The 27364-nt window shown below is 41.4% G+C and overlaps 2 protein-coding genes across 3 annotated transcripts in view; one reads left to right on the top strand and one right to left on the bottom strand.

Moving 5' to 3' along the window:
• Positions 1 to 27364, bottom strand: part of PIGN (phosphatidylinositol glycan anchor biosynthesis class N) — a 336158-nt gene that overhangs the window by 212681 nt on the left and 96113 nt on the right. The window lies entirely within an intron of this gene.
• ZCCHC2 (zinc finger CCHC-type containing 2) lies at positions 1380 to 27328 on the top strand. Of its 2 annotated transcripts, XM_081872985.1 has the most exons (14): positions 1382 to 2465; positions 4966 to 5071; positions 7422 to 7498; positions 8306 to 8377; positions 10041 to 10153; positions 11604 to 11698; positions 13068 to 13151; positions 13357 to 13414; positions 15740 to 15869; positions 16746 to 16810; positions 17647 to 17738; positions 21223 to 21351; positions 23048 to 24499; positions 25456 to 27328. In XM_081872985.1, exons 1-14 carry the CDS (start codon positions 1557 to 1559, stop codon positions 25521 to 25523), a joined length of 3450 nt encoding a protein of 1149 aa, XP_081729111.1. In that variant the 5' UTR covers positions 1382 to 1556; the 3' UTR covers positions 25524 to 27328. The 2 variants fall into 2 exon arrangements, with proteins under 2 accessions (XP_081729112.1, XP_081729111.1); XM_081872986.1 differs by lacking the exon at positions 21223 to 21351 and having other exon boundaries at positions 1380 to 2465.

The raw sequence follows: 27364 nt of genomic DNA, 5'->3' as shown, positions 1-27364 counted from the left end.
CAGGAAGCAGTATTGAACATGGGAAGCTAACAAACATCCGAGGAAGCATAAACAGGATCAGGCTTTTAAGTGGAAGGTTTTTTTGTCGAGATCCAATGCACAGTTTAGTGCTGAAATCTGATAACAGTTTTCATAAAACATAGGCGCTGATTGCTGCAATTATTAGGCGTGACCTGATCCGTTCTCTTTGTGTTTCTTAAAATGATGTGGAATAAACACCCTTGCAGCGAACTCCTGTACACGCCCAATACATTTTGGCACCCGAGGCAAACCACAAATGGGGTCCCCCCCATCCCACCTGGGAAGAAGGGGTGAGTGAAGTTCTACATCAGGAACAAGTGGAGAGTGGGGAGATAAAGATCTGCATCAGGGTGGGAGAATACCAGCAGCACCTCATATTCATCCAGAGGCAGTAATATTCTGTGATGAACAGTGGTATATAAATCAAATAAATAAATAAAGAAGTAAATAAAAATTAGGAGAGGATGCTGAGGGGACAGATCCGGCTCTAAAGAGCAAGTCACAGCTGTCACCTCCACCATGACAGTAGCAGCAGCAGCATCCCTTGCCAGCGCCTTTTCAGTACTGGCCCCAACTTGGTGGAACGCTCTGTCACAAGAGACAAGGGCCGTGCTGGACTTGACATCTTTCCATGGGGCCTGCAAGACAGAGCTGTTCCGCCTGGCCTTTGGTTTGGACTCAGTCTGACCCTTATGTTTCCCTCCCCTTATGGTTTTCACTTTTAAAATGAGGCTGCATTTTAAACTGTATTTTAATTTTTTTTTCCTTTTCTTTTTTTTCTTATGCTTTTATTGAAATGTTTTTGGTGTTAGCCGCCCTGAGCCTGGCTCTGGCCGGGGAGGGCAGGGTATAAATAAAATTTATTAGTAGTATTATTAAAGGCTGAATCTGCTGCCCCTGTGACTCCTGCTGCCTGAGGCAGTTGCCTCACTTTGTCTCATGGGTGGGCCGCCCGGATTACCCACCCACTTAGACACATACCAGGTCCGACATTTTTGTGCAGCAACACCCTGCCATCTCTGCCCGCCGCTACGGAAGCCATGCAAGCGCTGGTTCGATAGCGCTGCAGTCCTCTCTCCCGGGGTCTCCTCTTAGCAGGCGGGGCGGGGTCAGACGGAATCGTCACGGCGCGAGGCGGCCCTCCGATTGGCCGCGGGGCGGGGAAGGTTCTGCTTCCATTCCGGAGCCAGCCCGCCCTACTCCTCTTGCTCCTCCCACCACACACGCTCCTCCCTCTCCCGCGTCTCTTCTCCTTTCCGTTCGCGCCAGTCAGAGCGAGGGAAGGAGGGGGCGGAGCGTCGCGCCTTGACCTGCGCAGTAGAGACTTTCCCTCCCTCCCTCCCTCCCCCCGCCCTCCGCGGGCACGCAGGCCCTCACGCACTCCCTCAGGCCGCCGCCATCGCAGGCTCCTCAGCGAGCGCCTCAGGTTTCCTGCTCGGTGAAGGAGGGCCATGAGCGGCAGCGGCGGCTCCTGACGGCGGCGCCGCTGAGCCCGCCTCGCTCGCTCGCTCGCTCCTCCTCCCTTCGCGCCGAGGATGCTGAAGATGAAGCTGCCGGTGAAGCAGCAGCAGCAGCAGCAACGGCAGACGATGAGCCACCAGGAGGCGGACGACGGCGGCGGCGAGGGCGCGGCGGTTGGCGGCCTGGCCTGCCACCCGCGCCGAAGCGGCTCCTCAGGGGCGGCGGCGGCTTCCCCGGGCCCCGGAGGCCCGCCTCTGCGGTGCCTCTGCGGCTGCTCGGCCGGCGGCGCCCGCGAGGCGGTCTACGAGTGGTTCGGCCTGGCGCTGGGCTCCTCTCAGCGGCTGGAGTTCGCCGTGGGGCTGCTGGACCTGCTCAACCCGCTCGAGCTGCGCTTCCTGGGCTCTTGCCTGGAGGAGCTGGCCCGAAAGGACTACCACTGCCTGAGGGACTCGGAGGCCAAGGCCAACGGAGGAGACGCCGCCCCGGCGGCCACCGGCAACCCCGCCGCCCAACAGCAGCCGCAACCCCGCACGCCGACGCCGCCTTCCCCGCCGGGCGCCGCCGCTGCTTCCCCGCCGCCGGCCGCGCCTGCTCCTTCGCCGGCGGGCAGCGACTTCCGCGACCCGGCCGTGCGCTCCAAGCTCATCGTGTACTTGGCGCTGCTGGGCTCCGAGAACCGAGAGGCGGCCAGCCGGCTGCACCGGCTGCTGCCTCGCGTGGACGCCATCCTGCAGAGCTGCCGGCCCGGCGGCGAGGAAGAGGAGGCGGCGGCGGGGAGAGGCGAGGAGAAGGCGTCGTCGGAAGAGGGCCTGGGTCTGGTGGCCCAGGAGGAGCTGCTGCTGCTCTTCACCATGGCATCCCTGCACCCCGCTTTCTCCTTCCACCAGAGGGTCACCCTTCGGGAGCACCTGGAGAGGCTGCGGAGGGCCCTTTGCCGCGACGTCGCGGAGGACGCGGGCGGGCTCACCTGCCGCGGGGGTCGGGTAAGGGCGCCGCTTTGAACGCGCGGAGAGAGAAAAAAAAAGAGAGGAAGAAACACACGTCTCTCGCATAGCCCGCCCCCGCCTTTTGCTAATCCCCCCTCCCACGCGTCATGAATGGAGTCTTCCCGAGCCTCCCCCCCCCGGTGCTCTCGCCTGCTGCACAGGCGCCCGGAAGAACTTCTCCTTGTGACATAACAGTGTCTCGAGTTAGGGGATGAGCTGTTAGAGGCCCTCCGCGCTCCATCCCTTCCTCAAAGTGGCCCTTTAGTGGCGGAGGAGGAATCTGGTGGGCGGGGGGGGGGAGCTCAGTCCGTGGGGGGTGAGCTGCAGTGTGTCCGTCTGCTGCAATAGGTCCTCTTGTCCTTAGCAGGATGAGTTGACCCAGTTTATCCCTCTGCTCCTGGAAGTAAGGGAGTTTCCCATTGCCTCACCGCTGCTTTTCCACAAAATATTTTGGTACAAGCTGCCGCGGATGTGCGTTGCACAGAAAGGCAGGATATGGGGGGGGGGGGTTAGTTTAAATAAACGTTGCTGGTTATGTGACCGTGCAACTGGTACGTGCAACGGCTGTGGTTTAGATAGACCTGGTGGCACAGAATTAGAAGAGCATGAAAATCGGAAGTTGAGGCATATTTGCAGGAGGCTTGAGGTACTAACTCCCATTTAGAACTTCATTTTCTATTTCTAAAGCAAGCCTGCTATTTTCATGAGGGCATAGAAAGGCCACAACGATGGTGCCGTTTTTTTTAGTTTGCATCAACATACAAGCAAAAGGATTTGCAGGTGTAACTTAAAAGCCCTTGCGCAGTTGAAATGGGATTTCCTGTTGCCAGTGGTGAAAGAGCCAAAATGCCTCTATTAGTTCATTATGCAGTTTCTGAACATAGGACCCTACATTTTAGTATTTTGAGAGAAAATAAAATATTTGTCTTCACTCCATGCATTTTTAAATTCTTTTTAAATATTTCATTGATATAGCGTCATCTGTCTGTTTTCCAAAGAACAGATGTGACAGGTTCCTAACCCAGGGGCTTACAGGCACATAGAAGGGGAGGGAAATTGAGGCAGGTTAGACAGAGGAAGAAAATGGTTCCATTACATGTACTTTGCTTATATACACAAAATTACATGGTGCTGTTCATTTTGGAATTGAACATCTTGAGTAGCTCTAGGTTGGGGAAGGTTGCAATGGTGGATGAGGGGAGTGACAATTCCAGAGAAAACAGTAGGGAAGTGGAATTGGGGAGGTACCCTCATGTTTGAAATGGACTTCTCAGGCAGAACCAGAGGTTAAATTGTGGGGTTCCTCAAGGTTCAGTTTTCTCCCATATTGTTCAACATCTACATGAAACTGCGGAGTTGGGTTGGGTCATCCAGAGTTTTGGAGTGCGTTATCAGCAATCTACTGATGACACACAGCTCTACTGCACCTTTACATCTTCTTTATAGTGGATATGATGGACTGGTGTCTTGCCTCAGTAATGGACTGGATGAGAGCCATTACTGAATCTTAATCCAGATAAGACTGAGGCACTGTTAGTGGTTCCCTAGACCAGATGGATGGGAGGTTGCCTGCTTTTCATTGGGTTACAGTCCCACCAAAGGAGCGAGTACACAGGATCTGTTAGGCTTAGGTAGTCTCAGTCCCGTGGAGTTCCTTCCATCAGCTTTGACTCGTGGCCCAGCTGTGTCCCTGTCTGGACAGGGATAGCCTCACTTCTGTTGTCTATGCTCTAGTAACCTCTAGATTAGATTACTGCAATGCATTGTATGTGGGGCTGCCTCTGTAGGCGGTTTGGAAACTTCATCTGTTGCAGAATTAAGTGGCCAATTTGCTCACCAGAGTAAGACTGAGCATACAATTCCAATCCTGGCCCAGCTGCACTGGCTGCCAGTTAGTTTCTGAGCCCAATTCAGAGTGCTGGTTTTGACCTATAAAGCCTTAAATGGCGCAGGACCGCAATATCTCAAGGACTACCTCTCATATGAACCAACCTAGACTCTGCAATCATCATCTTGAGAGGTCCGGAGGGTAGCAACATTTCTGCATTGGCTTCCTGCTTGTGGAATGCTTTCCCCAGGTAGACTCACCTATCACCTTCGTTACATATTTTTAGGAGCCAGGCAAATATATTCCTCTTCTCCCAGGCCTTTGGCTAATTAAACAATCTATGGCCTTTTAAACTTTTAAACACCTCTCGGTGGACTCTTGCTTTGCTTTGCTTTGCTATGTCAGTTGGTGAATGTGGTTTGGAGAAATAGCCTAATAGGCCCAATTGGACCCCTAGCTAGAGGTTTCTCGCTCCAACTATAGGACTTGGTTTAAAATTTAGAAAAGGAACAGATTTTTAATTAGAGACCCTAAGTTGCATATATAATGCATTTTGCATTATTTTTCACATGCACGTTTTTTCCTGTTGTCTTTCTACTGTCATACTTGTATATCACTAAATGTAATCAGCTTTATATTTAATGTTTTTATTTCTTTTCCTCAATTTAGAACTTTTCTCATAACTGCATGGCAAGGAATGAGAGCGGTTTACTTGAACAAAGGGCAGCACTTCATGATAAACATATGGTAGCCTCCCACAGACCACAACAAGAAGGTATGTAGATCAAAATCTCATATTTTGAGTAGCTAACAGATTAGCAAAGTTTTATCCCCATTTTATGTCTTTTGCTCTCAGTTAGTGGTGAAGTGGAAATGTTTCCACTGTTACGTTGTTCGATTAAAAACATCCCATTTTTGGAAATATGTAGCTTTTGTAATATCAATTGGTATAATAACAAATGAGTCAAATTGGGCAATTGTAATAGAGCAGTGTTTCCCAACCTTGGGTCTCCAGCTGTCTTTGGACTACAGTTCCCATCATCCCTTACCACTGGTCTTGCTAGCTAGGGATGATGGGAGTTGTAGTCCAAAACCAGCTGGAGACCCAAGGTTGGGAAACGCTGTAATAGAGTATCAATCAAATGTAAAAACCAAGTTACAATTAACTTTCAAAAGACTATTCCTTAGAAACAAATTTACGTGCACAGTTCCTCAGGTATGCTCAAATGCATGTATTTTCCATGTCTTCCATTTTTTCTTAAATTGCTACTATGGGCAATGTGTGTTAATAAGTTGCCATGTATTTGAATATTTATAAACCAATAACATAATTTCCACCTAAAGCTTTTAATTTGTTTGATTATAACATTTAAGTTACACTGAGTATGCCTCCACTGATTCTTTTTTTCTGATAATACTTTACTTTGACTGCTTTTGTATATTTGCTTATGTTATATAAATCAAACAGATATGCTACATCACGTCTCTGGCAGTGGAAAATAAAAAGAATCCTCTCCCGCCTGCCCCCACCCCCCAACTTTCATTGGTAATTCGAGTTGATGAAATTCACAAACTAGGAATATCCATTTTTGCTATTGCAAAGCTTTTTAATAGGAGCTAATTAAGATAGTTCTTAAGTACAGCTAATGGATTAGAAATTTCTGGGAACTAACAGAGGAGGGACAGAACCCTTCGGCGGCATCCCACTACATTTCTGTACAGGGTGTAGAAAAGAGGGCTTTCCTCCTGGTAGTCCAGTTTATTTATGTGCTGCATGCAGAGGATGGAAAAAGAACTCAGGCCCTTTTCTACTGGCCTTAAGTCTTGCCTGTATGTAATTCCTTGTTTCCTGTTGCTGCTAGACTAGTGTTTAAACACAAAGTGGGATAAGTGTGCACGTATTAAAAAAATAAATGTAGTTGTGTTTGCATCTGTTTAAGTTAAAAGGAACTATGGTTCAAAAATTAATGAAGTCTGACTTTTTCTTGTCTTGGGACTAAGCCTGTGGTGTTTCATTAAGTAGGAGGATTGTAATGCTACAAATAACTTAAAACACTATTTAAAAGAGGAATGGCTGGATTTGGTTTTAAAGGTTCATTGCCCCTTTTGCTGTGCAGTCCAGCCAGGTATATTGCAATTTTACTTTTTAAAGTTGTATTTATGTTTCAAACTGTGTTTTATGTTTTACACTGCTTAGAGGTATTAAAATATTAGGTGGTTTATAGCTGTTTTAAAATAAATAAATAAATAAAATGTGTTCCCATGTTGTGGTAACTACCTTGCTTCTGTTCTGTCCTCTCTTCTCCTTGCTGTTCTTTATTTCATAATGAGTAAGGGGAATTGAAAGCTGTTACATTTGATAAAAGATGTTCCAGTCAATGTCTTCATTGTGTAGGAGGACAGAAGTAGTTGTCTAAAATTGTGGAGTTGTTCTTTTTACACTAATTCTCCAGAAATACTGGGAGATAACTGAGATAACTCCAGAAATACTGAGAGATAACTCATGATTTAATTAATTCTAACTTGCTGGTTTCTTGGGTTGCTGAGCTGTAATACAGTTTGAAGTCAAACAGTGAATTAGTGCAAATAGGCCTTTAACAATTCATTTTGGCAGATATTGCTGTGTAGCCTATGCAGATATAGTTGGATCAGCATACACTGGGCAACAGAGGACTAGCCCCCATTGCACAGTAGTACTGATGGGTAGTAAATTGAAGACTTTGAAAAACCATATACAGTGGCACCTCAGGTTACATATGCTTCAGGATACAGACTCCGCTAACCCAGAAATAGTGCTTCAGATTAAGAACTTTGCTTCAGGATGAGAACAGAAATCGTGCTCTGGCAGCGTGGTGGCAGCAGGAGGCCCCATTAGCTGAAGTGGTGCTTCAGGTTAAGAACAGTTTCAGGTTAAGTACGGACCTCCGGAACTAATTAAGTACTTAACCCGAGGTACCATTGTAGTTAGAAAGAAGCAGTGATGTGGTGTTTCCAAATATCTAATTCCAGGTCCAGCCTTCTAGTGTTTTAGCAACCTGGGCAAGTACCTAATACAGAGAGGTTAAATCATGAAAAGTACTTGTGAATTGTTGAACATTTTTACATTTCCAGTTTGTGTTTTTCAGCTGTTCATATTGAAAAGATAATGCTGAAAGGAGTACCAAGGAAAAGAGCTGACAAACATCTGGAGTATACTTTTAAAGTAAGTGATCAATCTGTGGGCTACAAATACTTGCTTTGATTGCAGTTCAGAATTATTTAGGTATAAAATAATGAGATTTTGCTATTGTATTTCATTACAGTGTTTGTGCACTGCCAAGAAGCTTGATTGGAGGGTGGTCTAAAAATATAAGAATACATTAGAAAAGGGTTAAAATGTCAGATGGATGTTCTTGCTTATTCAAGCAACACTTACCTATGCATAGATTCACAGAGTTTTTAATGGCAGTTGGTTGTATGAGTATTGTAATTCGTTATGAAAACACTGCTGCCTTGTTATATTAACACAGAAATGCTTACGGTCAAATTGAATGTGTAGTTTGAAATTGGCTAATTGGGGCACCATAATATATTTTAGTATATGTGAAGTTGATATTTCCCAACTAAAAATGCTAATTTGGATAAAAAGATTTATCTGTCTTCTATTAGTCATACCATTTGGAGGATAGAGAAATCATGAATCAAGTACTATATATAAAGAGTACTTGATACATGTTCAGTGAACTTACTGTAATATGTCAGGGCAATGGTTTAGAGGTTGGATATTACACTAAATGAAATCAGTTTTGGGATAAGATTCATGCTTGTATCTGTCTTATTATCATGTTTGGGAATGCTAGAATACCTTCTGTTTCTAAAAAGTGGCTTCCCCAACAGCCTGATTGAACTTAGTCTGGAAGGCACCAGGATGGGAAAGGCTACCTTGATTACATGGAACTGGTATCAAATCTGTCATGGTACCCTGTAAAAGCAATGTGTGGCTATATAATTATATTTTCTTTTTCATCAGGTAATCTGGTCTGATCATTCTATATCCTGTGTAACAAAAACACATCAAGATTTACAGGAATTTCTACTAAAAGTACGTATTTGAAAGGGGTTGTATTATAAACACAAGCAGCTTATCACAGTTCTATATTCAAAGGTACAAAGCTAGCTTGAGATTTATGTATTTGATCTTCAAGGTAGAACTGAAAAGCTACTATTTTACCAGTGACTTAAAAAAAAAACCAGACACACACACACGGTGAACATGTTCAGATGTTATATGCAATATGAGTTTGTGCTTATTACAGAATGTTGACAGTTTAGATTGGTTAGGAAGCAACCATTTCAAGTTGTTAGCTGCAAGTAACTTAACAAGTAGGGACTGCTTGTTTCAGCAATAACTACATACATACATATCTATATCAATACTGTCTAATATTAGAGTCAGTTTGGTGGGACCATTTGAGGTCCTCTATCTTTGTAATCTCTACATCTAAAGTGGCAGGTGTCGGATTAGCTAAACTGCCACTTCCATGGCCGAGCGAGGAAAATTTCCAGGCAGTTTGCTCCCATGTCCTAAACCTCTAGAGCTTTAGAGAGTTTGTCTCCAGGAGGACATATCTATATGCTTTAGGATTTGTAGGAAGGGATTGTAGCATTGGGAATCGGAGGGCATAGGAATGTTATAGAAGAGAGGAGCTCAGTATTGGGAATGTAGGGTGGAAGTGGGTCTTCCTATGATGCAGGGATCACAGTCCTTGTGAGAGCTCTTTTTCACGTCTGAACTAGGGACAGCAAGATGATGATTGCTACAAAGTGTCAATTGACTTACAATCATCAGTGCAGTATGGCTGACTTGTATTAAGACATGAGCTCTGATGTTCTCTTAAAAGAACCTATCATGTCTATACTATCATTTGAAATAATGTATTAAGTCAAGTGTAATTTAAAAATTAATATGTTGTTGATGGTCAGTTTATAGTTGGGGGAAGTATAATGGTGGCTGTTAAGAAGAAAAAATAGCAAAATGCTTTCCAGCATCTTCAACATGTTAAAGCTGTTTATGGTTATTCTGTTGTAAAATACGTAGAATTTTAGCCCAGACACTGAAATGAGTTTATTTGTCCTCAACTGCTTGGGAACTTCTAAATACTAGATACTGAAAGATTTTACAAGTTGGCTTCCAAATTATCCCATTTGCCATGAAACCTGTGGATACCAAAGTAAAATTGACTACTGCAAAATAGGCACAACGTAATAGCTTTTTTCATGCCTGGAAGAAGTTGTAGTTCTAATTAGAGAAGGGATTAAGCCTTAATTAACATTAACCTGCTTTTATTTCTAGTCTGAAGGGACTGGTTGTGTTTTTTAAAAAAACAAACCCCAAAAATTGCATTAATCAATGTTCTGTCTCTTATTGGGAGGGGGAAGTTCAAATGCAGTGCTAAGTAAACATCCTATCAGCACAAGATTTCCTGCTTGCACAGTGCCCCCAGCCTTGCTGTTCTAGTTTGGGGGGTCAGCTCTTCGGAGCAGATTTGAGGAGGGTGTACGGCTGTGTAGAGAATTGGGGGGGGGGGCAGATTGTATAAGTGGGAATCCTTGTGCTGATGGGATGCTTGCTTAGTGCTGCATTGGATATAAGCCACTGCTGATAGCGTGTAAAAGGAGCTGTTGCCGCCTTATGATGATTTGCATGACTACTTTTATACAAATTGCTGTTATCTGCCAATAACTAACATTATCCCTCTCACCAGCTTCCAAAGGAACTTTCTTCTGAAGCATTTGACAATACTATTTTAGGAGCATTAAATCAAGGGTTCCAGAAGCAAGAAGAAAGGCGACACCTAGACTTTGAACCCATGATAAGGTAATCATTTGAGGAAATTAATATGGTGTTCACTATATTAATTTTGATGTGGTCTCTCACCTTCTATATTATGCATGTGGTTAATCTTTTTAAACTAGAGATTCACATAGGACCTTATACCAAATCAGAACATTGTTATATCTAGCTCAGTATTGTTTACACTGAATGGCAGTGGCGCTCCAGGTTTTTAGACGAGAATCTTTTCCATGCCAGGAAATGGAGGAATAGAGGTGCCAGAAATTGAATCTGGGACACTTTACATGCAAAACATGTGCTGTATCACTGAGCTTCACTCCTTTCCCTTAATCTGCACCCATGGAACTATAGTTCTGCAACTTCAGAATCCGAAAAACAAGGCATTGCTGAGTCTGCATAGCTGTAATTAAACTGCATATTCAAACTGGTGTCCCCAGAATCCTAAGAATGCCGAGTTCGTTACTTTTGTAGAAGGAGGAAGGAAGGAGAGCATAACTTTTCCATTCCTCACTTGGAGAAAATATTTGTGTTCCTGCATCTTTGGAATATCCTCTCCAAAGAATTTTGTTTTGCCTCTTCTGACTTTTTTTGAGAGAGCGCTAAAAATGTTTATATCCTGTTAGGCCTTTGACCTATTCTAAAGGCTGGCGTTTAGGGTTCTGAATTGCATCTTTTACTTCATTGATTTTGATTTTAAGCTGCCCTGGGAGGTCTGGCCCTTAAAGGCAGAACAGAACGATAAATTTGTAGAGTGCCAATATGAATGATATCCAGTGCTATTAGTTCTTATGTGCATTGCTGACCATAAGAGTACAGGACCTATGCAAGTGTTGCATCCAACACATAAGATATGGACATGAGAATTACTATGCATTCTACTGAGCCGCCGCTCTTGTTTCTGACTTTTTAAGTAGTTCTTAGCTTCTTGCTTTATCATTTTATCCTGTTGGGCAGGAGAGGCATGGCTAGTAACTGGGTATGAGCCTTTCTTCCTATCACACATAAGACCTTAGCAACGCAAACTGGCCAAGTTGCATAGGTACATCATCTGTCTTGTACCAGACACCTGTACCAGACAAACTGTACCTGTCCATTGTGTATACATGTCATGCCAAACTTGGCTTTGTCACAATGTAATGTGTGATGCAATTCTTATTCTGGGTTAAGCGTTAGTGTTTTAACATAAGCTTCCATCTGCACCCCTACCCAAAATAGGATATGAATTAGTAATGGGTAGAATCGTATTCTTAAATTTGGTTTTTAAATCACAAATCTTAACAGAGAAAAGCAAGGCAGCAATCAGAATAATATATGTCCTCTCAGCCCCTCATTTTTTGTGGTGGGGGGGCTAGTTCACATTCCAATTCTGGGTGTTTGGTTTGGGTTTAAATAAAAGCTAAGTTGAATGAATGAAAAAGTAATTTATAGGTTAAGGTAACCTTGATTGGATTGTTTACTTTCTATTTATTTTTAGGCAGCTGTTTTCAACAACATCTCAAGCTTTTCTGCAGAATCAAAGAGTAAACAGCTTCTTTCAATCTCTGTCCTCGGAGTCTTTGCACGTGCACAGTAAGAAATTTCTAAACACACTTCTGATTGATTTACAAATTAATACAAAGTGTTTGTATCAGATAAGCTTACACTTATATTTAAGATACACTTACATTGACTTCAGTAGGATTAATAGATGTAACTGAAACAGTGTGCCGTCTCAGACGGGTATATCAAGATTTGATAATAGCCACTAAATTTTGAATGCTACAGCCTGCCCACCCCCTGGCCCTTTTAACTTTTGAGGTCCAAACATACACTCAGTAGAAAGCTATAAACTCTCTTAAGCCTTTAAACATTGTAAAACTGATGTCATCTGATTCCAGGCTCCAGAAATGCCATCATGTGCTTTATCAACATAGTCGACTAATCCTATCTATTGTGTTCTTAGAATTTCTTACTAGAGTTCTGGCTTTCAGATAATAACCCTTGGAAAACACTATTTCCAAGTATGTTGAAAACTGTATAGCTTTTGTACAGTGGACTTCTCATTTAAGGCAGCCAGCTGTAAGGGTTCAGAAGAACAAAAGAATGCTTGCCTTTAAACAGGTTCATTGTTGCATTTTTAATTTAAAATCTTCAGTAGATGTACTGCTGCTGGGTGATGCATTTACAAGAATTTGGTATTATTATTATTATTATTATTATTATTATTATTATTATTACTATTAAGTTGCTTTTTTGCCAGGGCAACCCAGAGCGACTTAAAACAAATAACACACATTATATAACCATCACAGAAAAATCTAAAAGACATTTTGTGTATTGAAAGGGCAGAATTAAAACATCCCACTCAATAAAGGAAGCCACAGATAGTTAAAAGCCAAAGGGCTGGTAGAAAAGAACTGTTTTTGCGTGGTACCTCAAAATATGTAATGATGGCACCAGGCAAACCTCCCAGGGGAGCTGGCCAGTAAAAAAGAAGATATGAAATTAAATGAAGACTGAAAACCGATGGCGTAAGCAGAGCCATCCTGTCCGGTCCTTAGCAATTTCAGAGATTAGCATATTAAGAACAGATAACCAGCTAAAATTATCAACTTACTGTTTTACAATAAAATTAACTTGCTGCAGTATTGGCAGACAAGGACTCCTAAACCAAGAGGAGGAGAGTGTATGTGTGAGAGGCTTTGGAATGTATATAGTTCTGCTTTTAAATACATAATTTTATCCCTCACACCAAACCGGTACAGGAGTTCTCTAAATGCTCCTAATGTTAGACTGGTTAAGCTGCCATGGAGTCTTGAAGCAAATTAATGCAAGTAGCTGCAAGGTATACTCCCCATAACTTCAAATTTTCTACAGCCCTTTGTAAAACTAGGTAGCTGTTAAAATTAACCTTTTGAGTAATACCTTCTGAAGTTGCTCAATGATGCTTACCTTCCAGATAATCTCCAATCTTCTCTGAAGACATCTAAGCTACCGGAACATTTCAAGGAGGACAGCTCAGAAGCTTCAAGTCAGGAGGAAGGTAAGCATGCAGTTCAAAATGAACTTGCAGTTCATTATCCTGCCCCCCCCCTTTACCCCTACTATAGTAGTATTTTTGCTCTTGTGAAAATGCAGAGGGCCAAGATGAAATTTTATTATTTATTATTTGACTGAGTTGCCCCAGCCACTCTGGTTAATTAAAATTAACTTGATCAATAATGTTTTTACTATTCTTTCCTATCCAGAAATGATACAGCACACAGTGATTCACAAGAAACATAATGGGAAATGTCCTATTACGAAGTAGGTCCTTCTTATTTTCTCATTTAAACTAATCCATTTGATGCTTGGTTTTTTTGAGGGGAGAAATATCTGTCATACTGTTGTTAAGAAATTGCTAGGGGACCTCTTGTGGCAAATTGCAAATCTTATGTTTAGTATTAGGAAAATTTTGCTACGGTACAGTTTTCGTTCTACATATAATTCAAGGAAACAGCATCTGTGAAGACAAAGGCTAAATCATGTACCATGGGAAGGGAGACAAACCAGTTAAGCCAAACCCACCCACCACCTTTTTTTATTATTCACTGCTGCCACCAAGTAGATATCTTTATTTTCCCTTACTGCCTTCCACAGAGAAGTCCTTTAAAGTTTTGGACTTTAATTCATCCAGCCTACTCCCAACGCTGGATAGAGTGGCAAAGTATTTGGTTGTGGGGTGAATAACAAGGTTTCAGATGAAGTTTTTCAAAAACAAACTATACTTTCACTTAAGATTTTTGTAAGCCATGGACAAAAAAGCATATATTTACAGTTTGAGTAAGTAACAGAAATAAATGCATCCAGCTTATACCTGTTCTAGGTTGTTCCCCTAACTAAGCCAATAGTTTGAATCCTTTAATTCAGTTCTGGGCCTAATTGTTCTCTTCTTCATATTCCTTTTTGCTGCAGTGCTGAACTTTCCACAATTCCAGCTTTCATTCAGTCACTAACTGCCCTATTTTCTAGCATGACACTGTAGACCATCTCTCTAGACCAGACATGTCCAACCAGTCAACTGTGATCGACAAGTAGATCCGCTGGTGATCTCTGTCGATCGCGGGATTAAAAAAACCTCTGGAATGAATGTTTCTTTCCCCTCACTCTGTCCCTCCGTCACGTATTTTTGCAGCTTCTATTTGCGATGGTGGATACGATACTGTGATTACCTTTATCACTGCCTGTTCTTGTCAGCTGTGGCATTTGAGTTGAGTTATTGATGTTATTTCCCCTTTTAAGAAGCTCAGCAACTGTGGTCAATTCCCCAAAAAAGCTCAACAACTCTGTTCTCCTCCCAAAAAGCTTGACAATCCACAATCCTCAATGACAATGGGTAGATCACCGCCAGTTTTTTTTATACTGGAAGTAGATTTCAGTCCCTTGGGAGTTGGATGGGCCTTCTCTAGACCAACTAGAGAATAGAGTTTTGATTAAATTTCTATTTCCCGTTAATTGCCAAGTTCCTAGGGTAGGTATTTGATCTTCCTGTGCACAGGTTAATGAGCAACACACTTTTTAAATATTTACAATATTACAATAAATTAATATTTACAATAAAAATAGTTTGTGCATATTATTATTATTATAAAAATGAGAAATGTTTGTGCCAGCATAGATATTGTTGTGAAAGTAATCATATTTACATGGTTGTAAATTACTCCATACTCCCAAATTCTATAACATAACAGGTTCCACTTTTCCATAAATATGCTACCTTCCTGTCTTCCTTACCTTATTTTGACATCCGAAACTTTCAGTAACTGTTGAAAAGTTGTTGACACTTCTTTCTTCCTTTCCATGTTATTCCTAATACACATCCTTGCAGCTGTCAGATGATAATAATTTCTCTGGCTTCCTTGAAATCCCCTCTTAAACTTCTGACTCTCCTGCAAAACAACTTGCTGAGCAAAACATCTCCTTATACTTTTAACTTTCCTATGAGCATTTGACCTCCAATGCGCAAGTGCTTTTGAGGCGAAAAGAAACCATTTTACAATTTTAAAAACCCCAGCACAAAATAGCAGACAGTCTTATTTCTTCACAGAGCCATTTGAAGAAAAATTAACATGAGCAAAGGTTAAAAGGACTCTTGAATGAGCACACTTCACTGGCTTTTTACTTGCACACATTCCCACTGTCTAATCTCTTCAGCCATCTCTGGTGTGGTAGCCCATATTAGCTTGATGCACAATAATTACCTTGGAGACACTTGCTAACCTAGCTTTTTAAGACTGGCAGAAGACTGGGTGGTGCTGCCTGCTTGGAAGATTCCCAGTTTGTTTATGTAATAATTTGTATTAAGGTTTTCAATGGTGCAATACAATATAAAAAGAAAAACATACAAAATAAGACAACCAACAGCAGGCTCAGACATACCAGTGCTAAGGGAGGTGAAATCAGTGAATTAACAAATGCAGTTGCTACTTTGTCCCAAGTGTGCAGATTAGTGTCTATCTACAGAAACACAGTCTCTGAAATTTAGCAAAAAGAGCTAGCCTTGTGGATTGTGCATGGGTGGACATTTTCCTGGATGAATTGAAATGTTAGAGGTACTTTCAGTGACATAAACTCATGTATTTCTTATAACAGCACAGTTAATACTAAATGTTCTTCACTGGATGGCTTCAACATAAATTCTGAGCATAATGGTGTGGCAGACTGGAGAAGAAAAGGCTGTGCTGTTCAGCAGCATCCAGAGCATTGCACATTACTTGATCAGGTATTTATTTGATGTGTCTTAAAAGCACATATTTCTTAAGTGGCAGCAGAACCCCATTGAATTCACGTGTTTTATTTTTAATAAAAACCTCTCTGGAGTGACAGTTAGTCCTGGTGATGAATTACATCACTTTTCACAAGAGACCTCTTACACCCCCCCCCCCCATAGGCTGAGTGACAGGTGCCAGCAGTAGCATTTCAAAGGGATGGAAGGGGTAGAGCAATGGGCAGGGTGGGGCAAGCTACAGAGAGCAGAAACATGACCCAGAGGTTTTTGCATAATTTGCAAGGTTCATGGAAGGGAACATTACAGTTCATAAATACCATGTGTGCATTTTTTAAAAAACAACCTAGGTAATGCTATTCCTCATCTGAATGTGGGTGAAAAGCAAAAAGAGCTGAAACCACTATCTATAGTCTTTTGCTTTTGAATTGAATTGTGCCACTCCCTGGGTCACTTTACGATGAGTGTTAGACAGTTAGATGATCTGCATCCCATCTTCCAAGCAAGGTACTACCCAGAAGCCACTAGTTGACTCGCCACAATTTTAAGCAGTGAAAGCCTTGTACGTCATTCCCATTTTTAAGCAATGGAAATGCTTCATGTTTAAGCTTAGATAGGATTTTCAAAGAGGAAATCCTATGCAAATATTTATTTGACTCAGTTAAGACAGAGAGGTTCCTTGAGTGTGCTGGAACACCAGCAGAACATAAGCATAGAAAATTGTGAGAACTTGTACATCTCATTCCAAATGATGAGCTGTTACGTGGGAGGAAAATAACTTTGTGTCAACATTGTTCCTTTGGCCTAAGTGCAGTTGTAGCAATTGTCGGTCTCTGAAGTGGGAGGCTTTTGATCTGCTATTTCGTTCTCCAGTATACAGGGGAGAAGAGAATTTTGCCTGTAATGAGCAAGAAGAAAGGAAAGCTTCAACCAGAAAAGTAAGTACTACACATTAAAAAGAAACAGAATATAGCTTATGCATTTATCAAAATATAGCCATTAAGTATAGCATTCAAATTTATTGGCTTCTGTTAGAGGAAAGTTGATCTTTTTCAGAATCTGCTATGAATTTTTTGTTTTTGTTTACTATGAGTGGTAAACAGAGTACAAACCGTGGCTTCCGCTTGCAGGTTTGTTTGGAGAGAAACAGATCACGATCACTGGTTCACACACATTTAGCCAAGTTTATGGTGTGTTTCTTCCAACTCCAGGCAAGGTAGAATAAAGTAGTAGCAATTGAGCAGCATGCAATAGCACGATGCTCATTCACAGTACGTCATTGTTTGTTTCTTAGGTCACATCCACACCATATATCTAAAGCACATTTATACCACTTTGACAGTCATGGTTTACCCCAAAGAATCCTGGGGATTGTAATACACCCCTCTCAACTGCTTCCCACTTCTTCAACAAACTGCAGTGCCTAAGATTCTTTGTGTATGGTGTGGATGTGACCTTACGGTGGCTTACCGTGATATTCACACCAGGTCTTTCATGCAGATGTTGACTTACTATCTAATAGCCTAATCAGAGGTTTGCCTAAAATACAATTTGTTAATATAATGCAATGTACTAACATATATTAATATATGCATGTGTACCAGTAACTACGGTCATGTTAAACCAAAAGTTTAAAAACTTTTGAGTTTTGTATAGCACAATCCATATCCTTGAATAATTTTGAAGTTGAATTGAAAATACTAACCTCGAGGTCCTATGAGAGGCTTTATGACCACTTATTTGAAAAATGAACTATGTTTGTATTCTCACACAGAGATAAAATAAAGAGAACTGACGCCAGGTTTACCATCAGAACTAGCTGTATGAGAGTCGCCGATGCTCACCTCCACCCAGGAACAGTAAAAGGTAGGAAATGTGGTTGCAGACTTTTCAAGTTCGTTGGAGAAGCTTCTCTGTCAGTGCCAGTTATAGGCAGGGCCAGGGACAAAAGCTGGTGGAGCAGTGGATGTGGCTCTTACCTTTGTACAGTAGTCTACATTCCAGAGGTTTCTATACACGCCTATCTCTCGGTCCAGGAAATCAGGCGACCGCATCACAGTTAAAGGAGTACACTCGGAAGAGTGCAGAGCATGGACCTTGAGGGTTGTGACCTGGGAGAGGGAATGGCCTAAGGAGAGTCTCAAGTGCTAGACACAGGCCTTGAGGGTCATGATTTGCTACTGGGCCTGAGGCTCCCCCCTCAAGTCTTAAATTGTTTGATTTATACATTAATCCATTTATGCATACTGCATACGGATGATTGTATGGCAAGATGAGCTGATAGGGCAGGAAAATATTAAGATTCTCTTAAAATTGCCAGAAGTCTTCTTCATGGTCTTTCCCATTGGTAGTTCTGTGTATGAATACTGCAGTTACACAGAGTCAATTCTGGAATCATTCTAGAACTTTAGCTAGGCTTGTGCCCCTCTACTTGAGAGGATATCTTAACCGTCTATGGAACTTGAAGGGCAAAATGAGTGCTCCCAGTTCTCTGATCCCTGCGAATTCTCTTTTCAACTGTTCTTCACTTTTATTAAATTAAAGAAGCTTTGTCCCTTTATTCTAGCTAAGAGATAGAACTCATTTTTCTTTCAATCTGTGGTTTAATCTAGTTGTCCTGCGTGTCTATGGCACAGTTGGGAGTGTGGTTTTCAAAAGGTTCTGTGGCTATCAAGGTGTTAGTAGAGAGTACCCATTCTAGATGGGAACCACCAGTGCTTTGGTTTGTGTCAGTGAATGGCATATGGTAGGCTGTTCCCTACGCGAACAGATAAAAATGATCCTGACATGGTCCTGACTGCCGTGGGGAAATGGCTGCAAGTACTGTAAAGGGACTGTGTTTCATCTCTTCCCCCATCCCCAACTTGAGTCACCTGTGTAAGGTCTAGATGAAGATCTGAAATGGCAAACTGCTTCTTTTGATCCTCTTAATGAGTCCCAAAAGCAGGCATCAGCAAACTTGGCCCTCCAGATGTTTTGGGACTACAACTCCCATCATCCCTAGCTAACAGGACCAAGGGTCAGGGATGATGGGAATTATAGTCCCAAAACATCTGGAGGGCCGAGTTTGGGGATGCCTGCCCAAAAGGATAATATGGCCATGTCGAGCTACTGCATTGATCCTCCTCTACCAGCTTTCTCTTCCTCCAATCTAATTGAGTAGATTCACTGACAAGACTTGGTTCCTAGTCTGTAGACTTAGTGTCCTCCGGGCAGAAATTGATTTCTGCCCCAGTAATTGTTTCATCAAAGCCCAGCCTTCCAGAACTGATCCTTGATAAAATCCTGCTCCATATCCTTAGAACACACACTCCTGGATGCAGTGTTGCATCAAATGTTCAGGTCATGCAGTCCTCCTTGTGCATAGTGTTTCTGTTTAGACAGGTGTTCCTGAAGATTGCCTTCACTTTCGTATTTTGTCCTACCATTGAGACCATAAATCCCTAGAGCACAGAAAAAATTGAAGTCACACTTGCTTGAGAAGCCAACCATCTTACTTTCCCACATATAAAACTGTTGATGCTTTCAAAACCCTAAATGGTAGCCATATATTGGTACCATAGCGCGATCTACAACTGGAACCAGTACTTATGCATGCTGCTTTCAACTCTGCACTGAGAATTAAATATTTGTTTTTCTGATGTGGAGCCAGCATACTCTGTGAGATTCACTTGTTCCAAGCATACACTTGTTACAATTAACCATTTCCTTCCTTTCACACTCAAATCGCTAAGAAATATCTGTAGCAGAGGAGCTATGGAATATTCTTTTTAATTTTTCCGAAACTAGGAGTGTGGATCTAGTTTGAACGTTCATTAATGATTTGGGGTCTGGATACCCCTTTTCTTCTCAAGTGACTAGATAGGTATGGGGAAAGCACTTCTATGTTTTCTCTTTACTGAGTATCTACATGAAATTATTGATCTTACTGACATTCAGGAATCTGAAATTCTGCTTAAGCCAGTTGGAACGGTTGCCTCAGTGGCATCCTGGAGCAAAAGGAAGATAAGTCTTGATATGCACTCAAAAAAACAAGCAATAAAACTCCACTTGTTACAGCAGTTTCATCATCTTCATCTCTGATTCTATCCTATGGAATAGGTTCAGCCATAGTCACCACTTCCTTGGTCCCAACAGGTCCAGATTTTCAGTGACAACATCCTTACCATATTTGGCACTAATACATTCTTCTCCAATGCCAAAACCTCTGGATTTAGCGGGGCACATATTTTTTTCCTCTGCATTTGTACGCAATCTGACTTAGCCCTTGCCTTTCAAAGGAGATCTCCAACTTAAATTTGTCGCAGGTTTTGATTGGTTAACTTTTCTGTTTGCAGGAAAGTCTTGCATATCTGTGAGTCACTCTGGTCTTCCCCCTTTTGTATGAGTCATAGTTCTGGAAGGATATCTGTTTAATTTGTTACGTCACTCTTAAGATGTCTGTGATTCCAGCCAACCTCCAATTCTCTTGATGGCTAGCTGCCAAGTATTAGATTCTGCCTAGACTTGGGCATTATAGTATCTGGAGAATGGCTATATTTTGTTTGTGTGTGTTGGATAGAAATACCTCTTTAAAAGGTGTGCCACTGCGTACTTGCTAAAGCTGATGTAGCATTTGGCAGAGCATGTCTTTCATAGCCTGTTTTTGGACCTAAAGCCACCTGCATCCTCTTACAGGGGTCAGCAAGCCAGTTGTGTTCTTCAGGTTGCCATAGGTACAGCTTAAGATACATGCATATGATAAGGTCCTCTAAAGAGGAGGAAACATAAGTGTTAGCAACCTGGCCTAAAGTTCTAGAATATTCCCAGAGTTGGCCCAGAACCCTGCTTGGAACTGCCCAGATAATTACTTAAACAATGGCAATCCCATGTTTAGATAGGACAGGATGTATCGTGGAGATGCTCAGGATTATTATGATGATTTATTTTGTAAAGTTGAATTGGTCGTGTATTTCTTCCAAAATTACATGGGCCAGAATTCAAATAATTGAACACCAGCCATCTGTTGCTTACTTTTGAATCAGAGGACTTTGAGCAGCACTCATACATGGTGGGGAGATTAACTGTTCAAAGAGAGGAAGTAAAAAACTCCCACTGTTCATGCCCATGGCCATTGTGTCTAAAGCAGCTCTTTGAAATTCAGCCATAGATTCTGGTAGATCATGGCAGTGGCATTGTGCAGTTGTGTAAAGGTTCTTGTTTTTTACTATTGGATAACAAACAAAAGATCCTTACTATGGACTTGACTTCAGGTAGCACGTGAACGTTGCAGAAAATGGCAAGTTAATATGCATATTAATTAATTGACCATGTCTAGTGGTAACCTTTGCTGAAATGAAATCTCTTCTAGATTCAAATTTAGGCATTACAATGGGACATGACACATGTGGAGAAACCTCTTCAGAGAGTTACAGTTCTCCTTCTAGTCCACGGCATGATGGAAGGGAAAGCTTTGAAAGTGAAGACGAAAAAGACAGAGGTTGTATATCTGTACTTTTAAAATAATAAGAGTATATATATAATTCCTTTAGTGTGCTTCTCCTTTCATTTGGATTGGTGTGCCTAGGTCAAGGACACCAGAAATAGCCTTAGCAACTCCACTGATAACTAGGTATTATATTCTACATTCTAACTGAAGTTTTAAAATCTGGATTCCTCTGCACAGAGGGGGACAGCCTTCCTCTTAGATCTTTTCTCCCTCCCTGTTTGGGAGCACTTGTCTAACTAAACCATAAATGTATTTGTGAAAACTGCAGGACATCTTTGCAAAGGTTCAGAACATCATACCACAATGTAACCTGCACCTAATCTTGTGAAATAACTTCTTTTTCATACCTCTGTGACTATATTCAGGGTGGCTTTAAATGCCTCTTCTGAACCCATGGATGAGGAGGTGACTATTCTGCACACCCATTCCATCTGCCTCATATACTAACAAATCTCTACTCTCTATTAGTGTCATCAACAACTCTTGTTTTTTATTGGTCATTAAAAATAGACTTAATTTAAGCAGAATCGTAGAGTTGGAAGTGGCCCCAAGGGCTATCTAGTCCAACCCCCTGCAATACAGTAATCTTTGCCTGTATGTATTGTGGGTTCCTGAGAGCAAAGGCTTGAAAAGAAATATAGGCTTAGTCAGAGCTGGGCTTCAGGCTTTACTCAAGTCCCACAAAATCTGAATTGCCTTATCTGTTCTTGAATTGATGTAATTTTCCAAACTTGCATATTATGTATTACAACCTTAAATATATAATTTGCTTTTCAAAAACACTTAAACTCACTGACTTTATTTTCAGTCATTTAAAATGTTTTTACATAACTACTTTCCCACTTTAGTAATGTAACTGAGAAAGTAATGTATTTCATGGAATTGTAGAGTTGGAATGGACCCTGCAGATCATTTAATCCAATTCCGTGCTATGCAGGAATACACAGCTGTCCCATATAGGGATCAAACCTGCAACCTTGGCATTATAAGCACCATGCTCTAACCAGCATGTATTTCCTGGGTTGTATTCATTGTAGAGCTAAGTACCTCATTGTGTGAGCAGAACAACTTCCCTTGTACAACAGGACTTCTCCCTCCTCCATGTGCCCCCTAAATCTGCTCTGGACAGATTTTGTGGTGGTGTGATCGAGGATAGGAATAAACCATTAAACAAGAGGAAGTCATTCTGCTCATACAGTTATTTAGCTGAATACCACTTGATGTGTCTATTCAAGATACTGAAATTTTATTTACAAATGCCATGACTGTTTCACAGATAAAAGGACTACCCACTTCTCATTAACATAACCTAAATAAGAGATACTACTTTCACAGTGCAGTTGAATAATTGTGAGCATGTGCCTTTCCAGGGCAAGTGTATTTTTAAAGGTGCTCAAATGATGACATAATATGCCATACGGTGATTTTTGTAGCTTTCAATTGTGGTACCAAGTTGGATGCTTCCTGTGAGCAAGAAATGGGAAACTGAAAAATAGCAATATAAATGGCAACTTTAATCTACCTGTCTGTCTCCCCCCCCCCCATATATATATATATATATATATATATATATATATATATAGTATTATTAGTCCTTTTAAAGCTATTTGAAGTGGCTAGGTCTGGAAAATATTGCTTATAGAACCCTTAATGTTTAAGTGCTTAATTATACTCTATTTCCCCACAGACACAGATAGCAATTCTGAAGATTCTGGGAACCAAAATGTGATGAGATTTGCTGGTTATGGTGCTACGGACCTCAATAAGTCACCTGCACAGATTTCGGTGAGATCAGACAATGGAAATATCGTAGAGGATCCTTTGAATCCACAGTTTCAGCACAGTTTCATTATACCTGCTCTGCACTACGTGGTGCACAATGGTGCACAGAAGCCTGAAACTGTAGTCCCACCACCCATATCTGCTGATGGGAAAACTTTGGGAATGGTGGTCACGAATGCAGCTCCTGTTGGAATGGGCTCCGCTGGTGAATCTGAGAAACACGTTGAACTTCTGTCTTCGCCTTTGTCTACCACTTTCCTCCCATCCGCAGTCCAGTCTGGTAGCCCTGCATTGCATCTAGCAATACACAGAATGAAGATACCTTCGCCGCAGGCGCCGTCTGAAAATTGTGCAGTTAGTGGACCACAGCAACAAACTGGAAACTTAAGTATTGGATCACCAAACACTGCCTTTATTCCAGTCCACAACCCAGGTAACTTCCACGGACCCACAGTTCCTACTACAGACCCAATCTCAAAACCTTCACCCCATGTGATGGGCTTAAATCAAATGGTGCCTCACGTTGAGGGGAATGCAGGAGTGATCCCTCAACCTCCCAGTCTAAAAGTAGTTGTTCCTGCAGCTGGCCTCTCCACAGCACTTCCACCAGCTCCGTTTCCTGTTCCAGTGACTCTTCATGCTACCAGTGTGTTGCCCAATCAGAGTACGACTGTGCTGAACACTGTGGCATCAACACCACCACCTCCATCATCTGGTCTGTGCGCTAGTCAGGTCCAGCCTACAGTTCCTCCTGCAATTCCTACCCACACACCAGGTCCTGCACCCAGTCCGAGCCCTGCTTTAACACACAGCACCGCCCAGAGTGACAGCACATCCTACATTAACGCTGTTGGAAACACTAATGCCAGTGGGAATCTCTTGTCTCCACCGCAGTTGGGGTCTGGGCCTTGCGGGCCGTGTGGGTCTTGTGGTCGCAGATGCAGCTGCGGGACCAACGGAAGTCTTCAGATTAACAGTTACATTTATACCAATCCTCTTCACGGACAGTTCTACCGAGTTCCATCTTTCATCCCTCTGCCATCACTTTGCAGTGGTAGCTACCTCAACCAACCGCATCAAACCAACGGAGCACAGATTCCTTTTTTCGTGCCTCGGGCCTCATATGCAAACGGGCATCTGATGCATGACCCCGTAATGGGGAGCCAAACCAACTACGGTATGCAGCAAATGGCAGGATATGGGAGGTTGTTCCCTGTGTACCAAGCTTCAAATGTAGTTGCCAATACTAATGGATCAGGGCCCAAGAAGAATGGGAATGTGTCCTGTTATAATTGTGGTGTTAGTGGGCACTATGCACAGGACTGTAAGCAGTCATCTTTGGAGGCCAGTCAACAAGGTAATCCTAACTCCCAACACGGTTGCTTCTGAATTCACTTAGCTTCTTATTCTTGACCCTGCTGTTCCCATCCTGCTATCTGTGGGTTGTATGACACTTTGTGTGCGTGTGCATGCATGATTGTCAGTAATGTCATCTAAGAGCTTGTAATTGGGCCCAAATAAGTTATTTTTGTCGTAATGGCATTCACAGATAACAAAGCAAAAAAATGGGTCACACAGCACCAGTAAGGGAATAGCAAATGAAACTTGCAGTGCACCTCCCTGGTTTCTTAGATTTTTGCACTGCTAAAATGTGACTCTGTATCTCTAGTAGCACATCCCAAAGCAGTTACAAAACAAAACATGGTTTTTAAAGTTGGTAATTTACACATGCTTTACATGCTTTGAACTTAAAACCAACCACTCACTTACCCCTATGCATAACAACTCTCCCTCTCCCTGTTAATGTGACTGATTAATGTGACTGATTAGACATTTCAAAATGTGTGGATAAACCATTAAAATGTAGGGTGCCATCTGTTTTATAGCAGTATTCTTTTTAATATTTGTAACTGTAATTTATCCATTTCCACCCCTTGGGGTTTTTTGTGTTGTTGTTTTTTTGGTGTGTGTGTGTGTGTGTGTTTATATCTGGTAAAACTTGAACAGAGAAGATCAGTTTGGTAGGCTGAAGCTATGTGTTCTAGAGTAGTCCCATTGAAATAGGTGGAATTGCTCTACAGTTGTTAAGTCCAGTATACTGTATGCTTGCTTGTTTGTTTGGAAGAAACTGTCTTAAGACTTTCCTTTTATCTAAAATCTGTCTTCTAGGCAGGTTATATAGATGTAGCTTCCATTTGGATGGAAGAAAAGGATTTGAGGAAGGGTATGTTCATTTGGGGGTTTTGTAGGTTTTCTTATAACTTTATTATTAAGTGTAAGCAGTGACTTAGTAAGTTCTTTTTCCTGTTCTAGGCACTTACAGATTGAGATATGCACCTCCCCCACCCCCTTCTAATGATACGTTGGATTCTGCTGACTGAAACCAAGTAAACATTGCCTACATACCAAAATGAAGGTTGGGAAGTCTGGGGAGTTCTTTGGATTTGAGAGATTCCTTGTGTGTGTTTATTTTTTTTTCTTTTGCATTTTTTCATTGCTCGTTAATGTCTGTTGTAATACAAAGGAAGAAAGCGGTTTTGCTCCTGGTCTGACTTGCATAAAGCATGTTGCTATCTCGGCCAATCAATCAAAAGAGTGTTTGAATGAATAGACTTTTGCACTGAAGATATGCAATGTTTACTGCATTTTTTAAAAAAAGAAAAGGTCATTTAACCTCTGACTACACTGGTTGAACAGCTATACGGTTGAAAGGGGTAATTGGAGCATGCTCTCACAAGCCACCTTCCCCTTGCCCTCATTTTCTCGTGCTGCTATTGTTCTTTCCCACCTTTTGCTGGGTCATTCTCTCTCCATGGGACTGGATTGATGTTCAGCCGTTTATTTCTGGCCCGTAACACTAGTAAATTCCTATGCTTTTGATCTGATGGGGGCATTGCTTGCTTTTTTTTGAGAGTTTGGAAATTCACAATAGTACATGTGCAAAAACGGACAAAAATAAAGAGCTTATATCTGCCTAAAAGACACAAATAAAACATAGGATGGGGAAGGCTTAAAGCTGTGTGTGGACCTTTAACTGATTTCTGAAATAGAAATACATTGAACAATTTTACTTCTGTTGTAGTATTATTTTTTTTAAGCCTGTTGGTTCGAATTGTGTAACTGGTATGAATGCCTTAGTTTGTGTGTCTGCATTTGTAATGACAGTTGGCAGCAAATCCCTTTATTAAACATATACACTACATTGTTGATACAAAAATGACTTGATTTTTAACATCTTCCCCTTTAGACTGTTACAGTGTTGTGTTAGAATGTAACTGGTTTATTTCAATCTGGTCAAAAATCTATGTATTCTACAGAACCGTCGGGTATTTGTATACTAGAACCAGTCTACCAAATAGCAATGTCACTTTCTTATGACAATTTTACCACTGTGTGATCACGATATAATGTGAAAGGCTCTGATGAGTGTAAAGATTGATCATGTTATATCACAAAGTTTAACACTGCTGTATTTTATTTCTAAAAGCCAAGATGTACTAAATTGCTTCCAGATAATATTTGATTTCTTAAGTGCACTGAGTTTATCTGGAAGAAAGCTTTTGACTGTTGAAATCAACACTGAACTACCATTCTTTGTGTACCCATAGGTATCACAATTCATAGAAGAAATGTAGATTTTGCTTTAAAAAAAAAAGAAGATATGCAGCAGATGGGAAGCAGTCAAAACAGTTTTCATTTCATTTCTAATTGCTAAACAAGAAACTTGAAGAAGCTTGATTTACTACATTTCTTCATAGATAGCATTTATATTTATAGCACCAATATATTTTGAAAGTGAGGGAGTAAAGGGGTAGATGAGAGCTTTAATTTAAAAAAGAAAATTAGCATAGGAAATTATCTCCGTTATAAAAAGTACTTTTATTTGCTCTGGGTATGTTGGACCATATTAAAATGAAATAATTGCTTTTGAGTTTAGTGAGGGTGTTGAAAGCACCAGTGGACTTCATTCTCAATTATCTGCCAGTTTACTTTATGGAACTTTATGATTTCAGATACTGTACTGTAAATGGGAGGTATGTTGCCTTCTCTTTATTTTTATGTTTACCATATACTTTGATATTTGAAATGTTAATGTATGGGAAAGCTCACTTATATTTCTAGAACAAATTGGATTTTATGCAGCATCTTTCCTTGAATTAACAGCAATAAAAAGAGAAAAAAATCATGTTTGAAAATACTGTACTTTTATTCAAGGCAATGA

This window comes from Podarcis erhardii (genome assembly GCF_964252035.2).
Source record: "Podarcis erhardii genome assembly, chromosome: 8".
NCBI lineage: Eukaryota > Metazoa > Chordata > Lepidosauria > Squamata > Lacertidae > Podarcis > Podarcis erhardii.
The sequence above is the reverse complement of the archived record's forward strand: the minus strand, read 5'-3'. Positions and strand labels throughout refer to the sequence as shown.

Excerpts from the sequence above, each read along its gene's own strand:
- ZCCHC2 (XM_081872985.1), top strand. The coding sequence starts at position 1,557 with ATGCTGAAGATGAAGCTGCCGGTGAAGCAGCAGCAGCAGCAGCAACGG. Across the intron at positions 2,466-4,965 it reads TCACCTGCCGCGGGGGTCGG|AACTTTTCTCATAACTGCAT; the intron begins GTAAGGGCGCCG and ends TCCTCAATTTAG. Across the intron at positions 13,152-13,356 it reads AGCTTCAAGTCAGGAGGAAG|AAATGATACAGCACACAGTG; the intron begins GTAAGCATGCAG and ends TTTCCTATCCAG.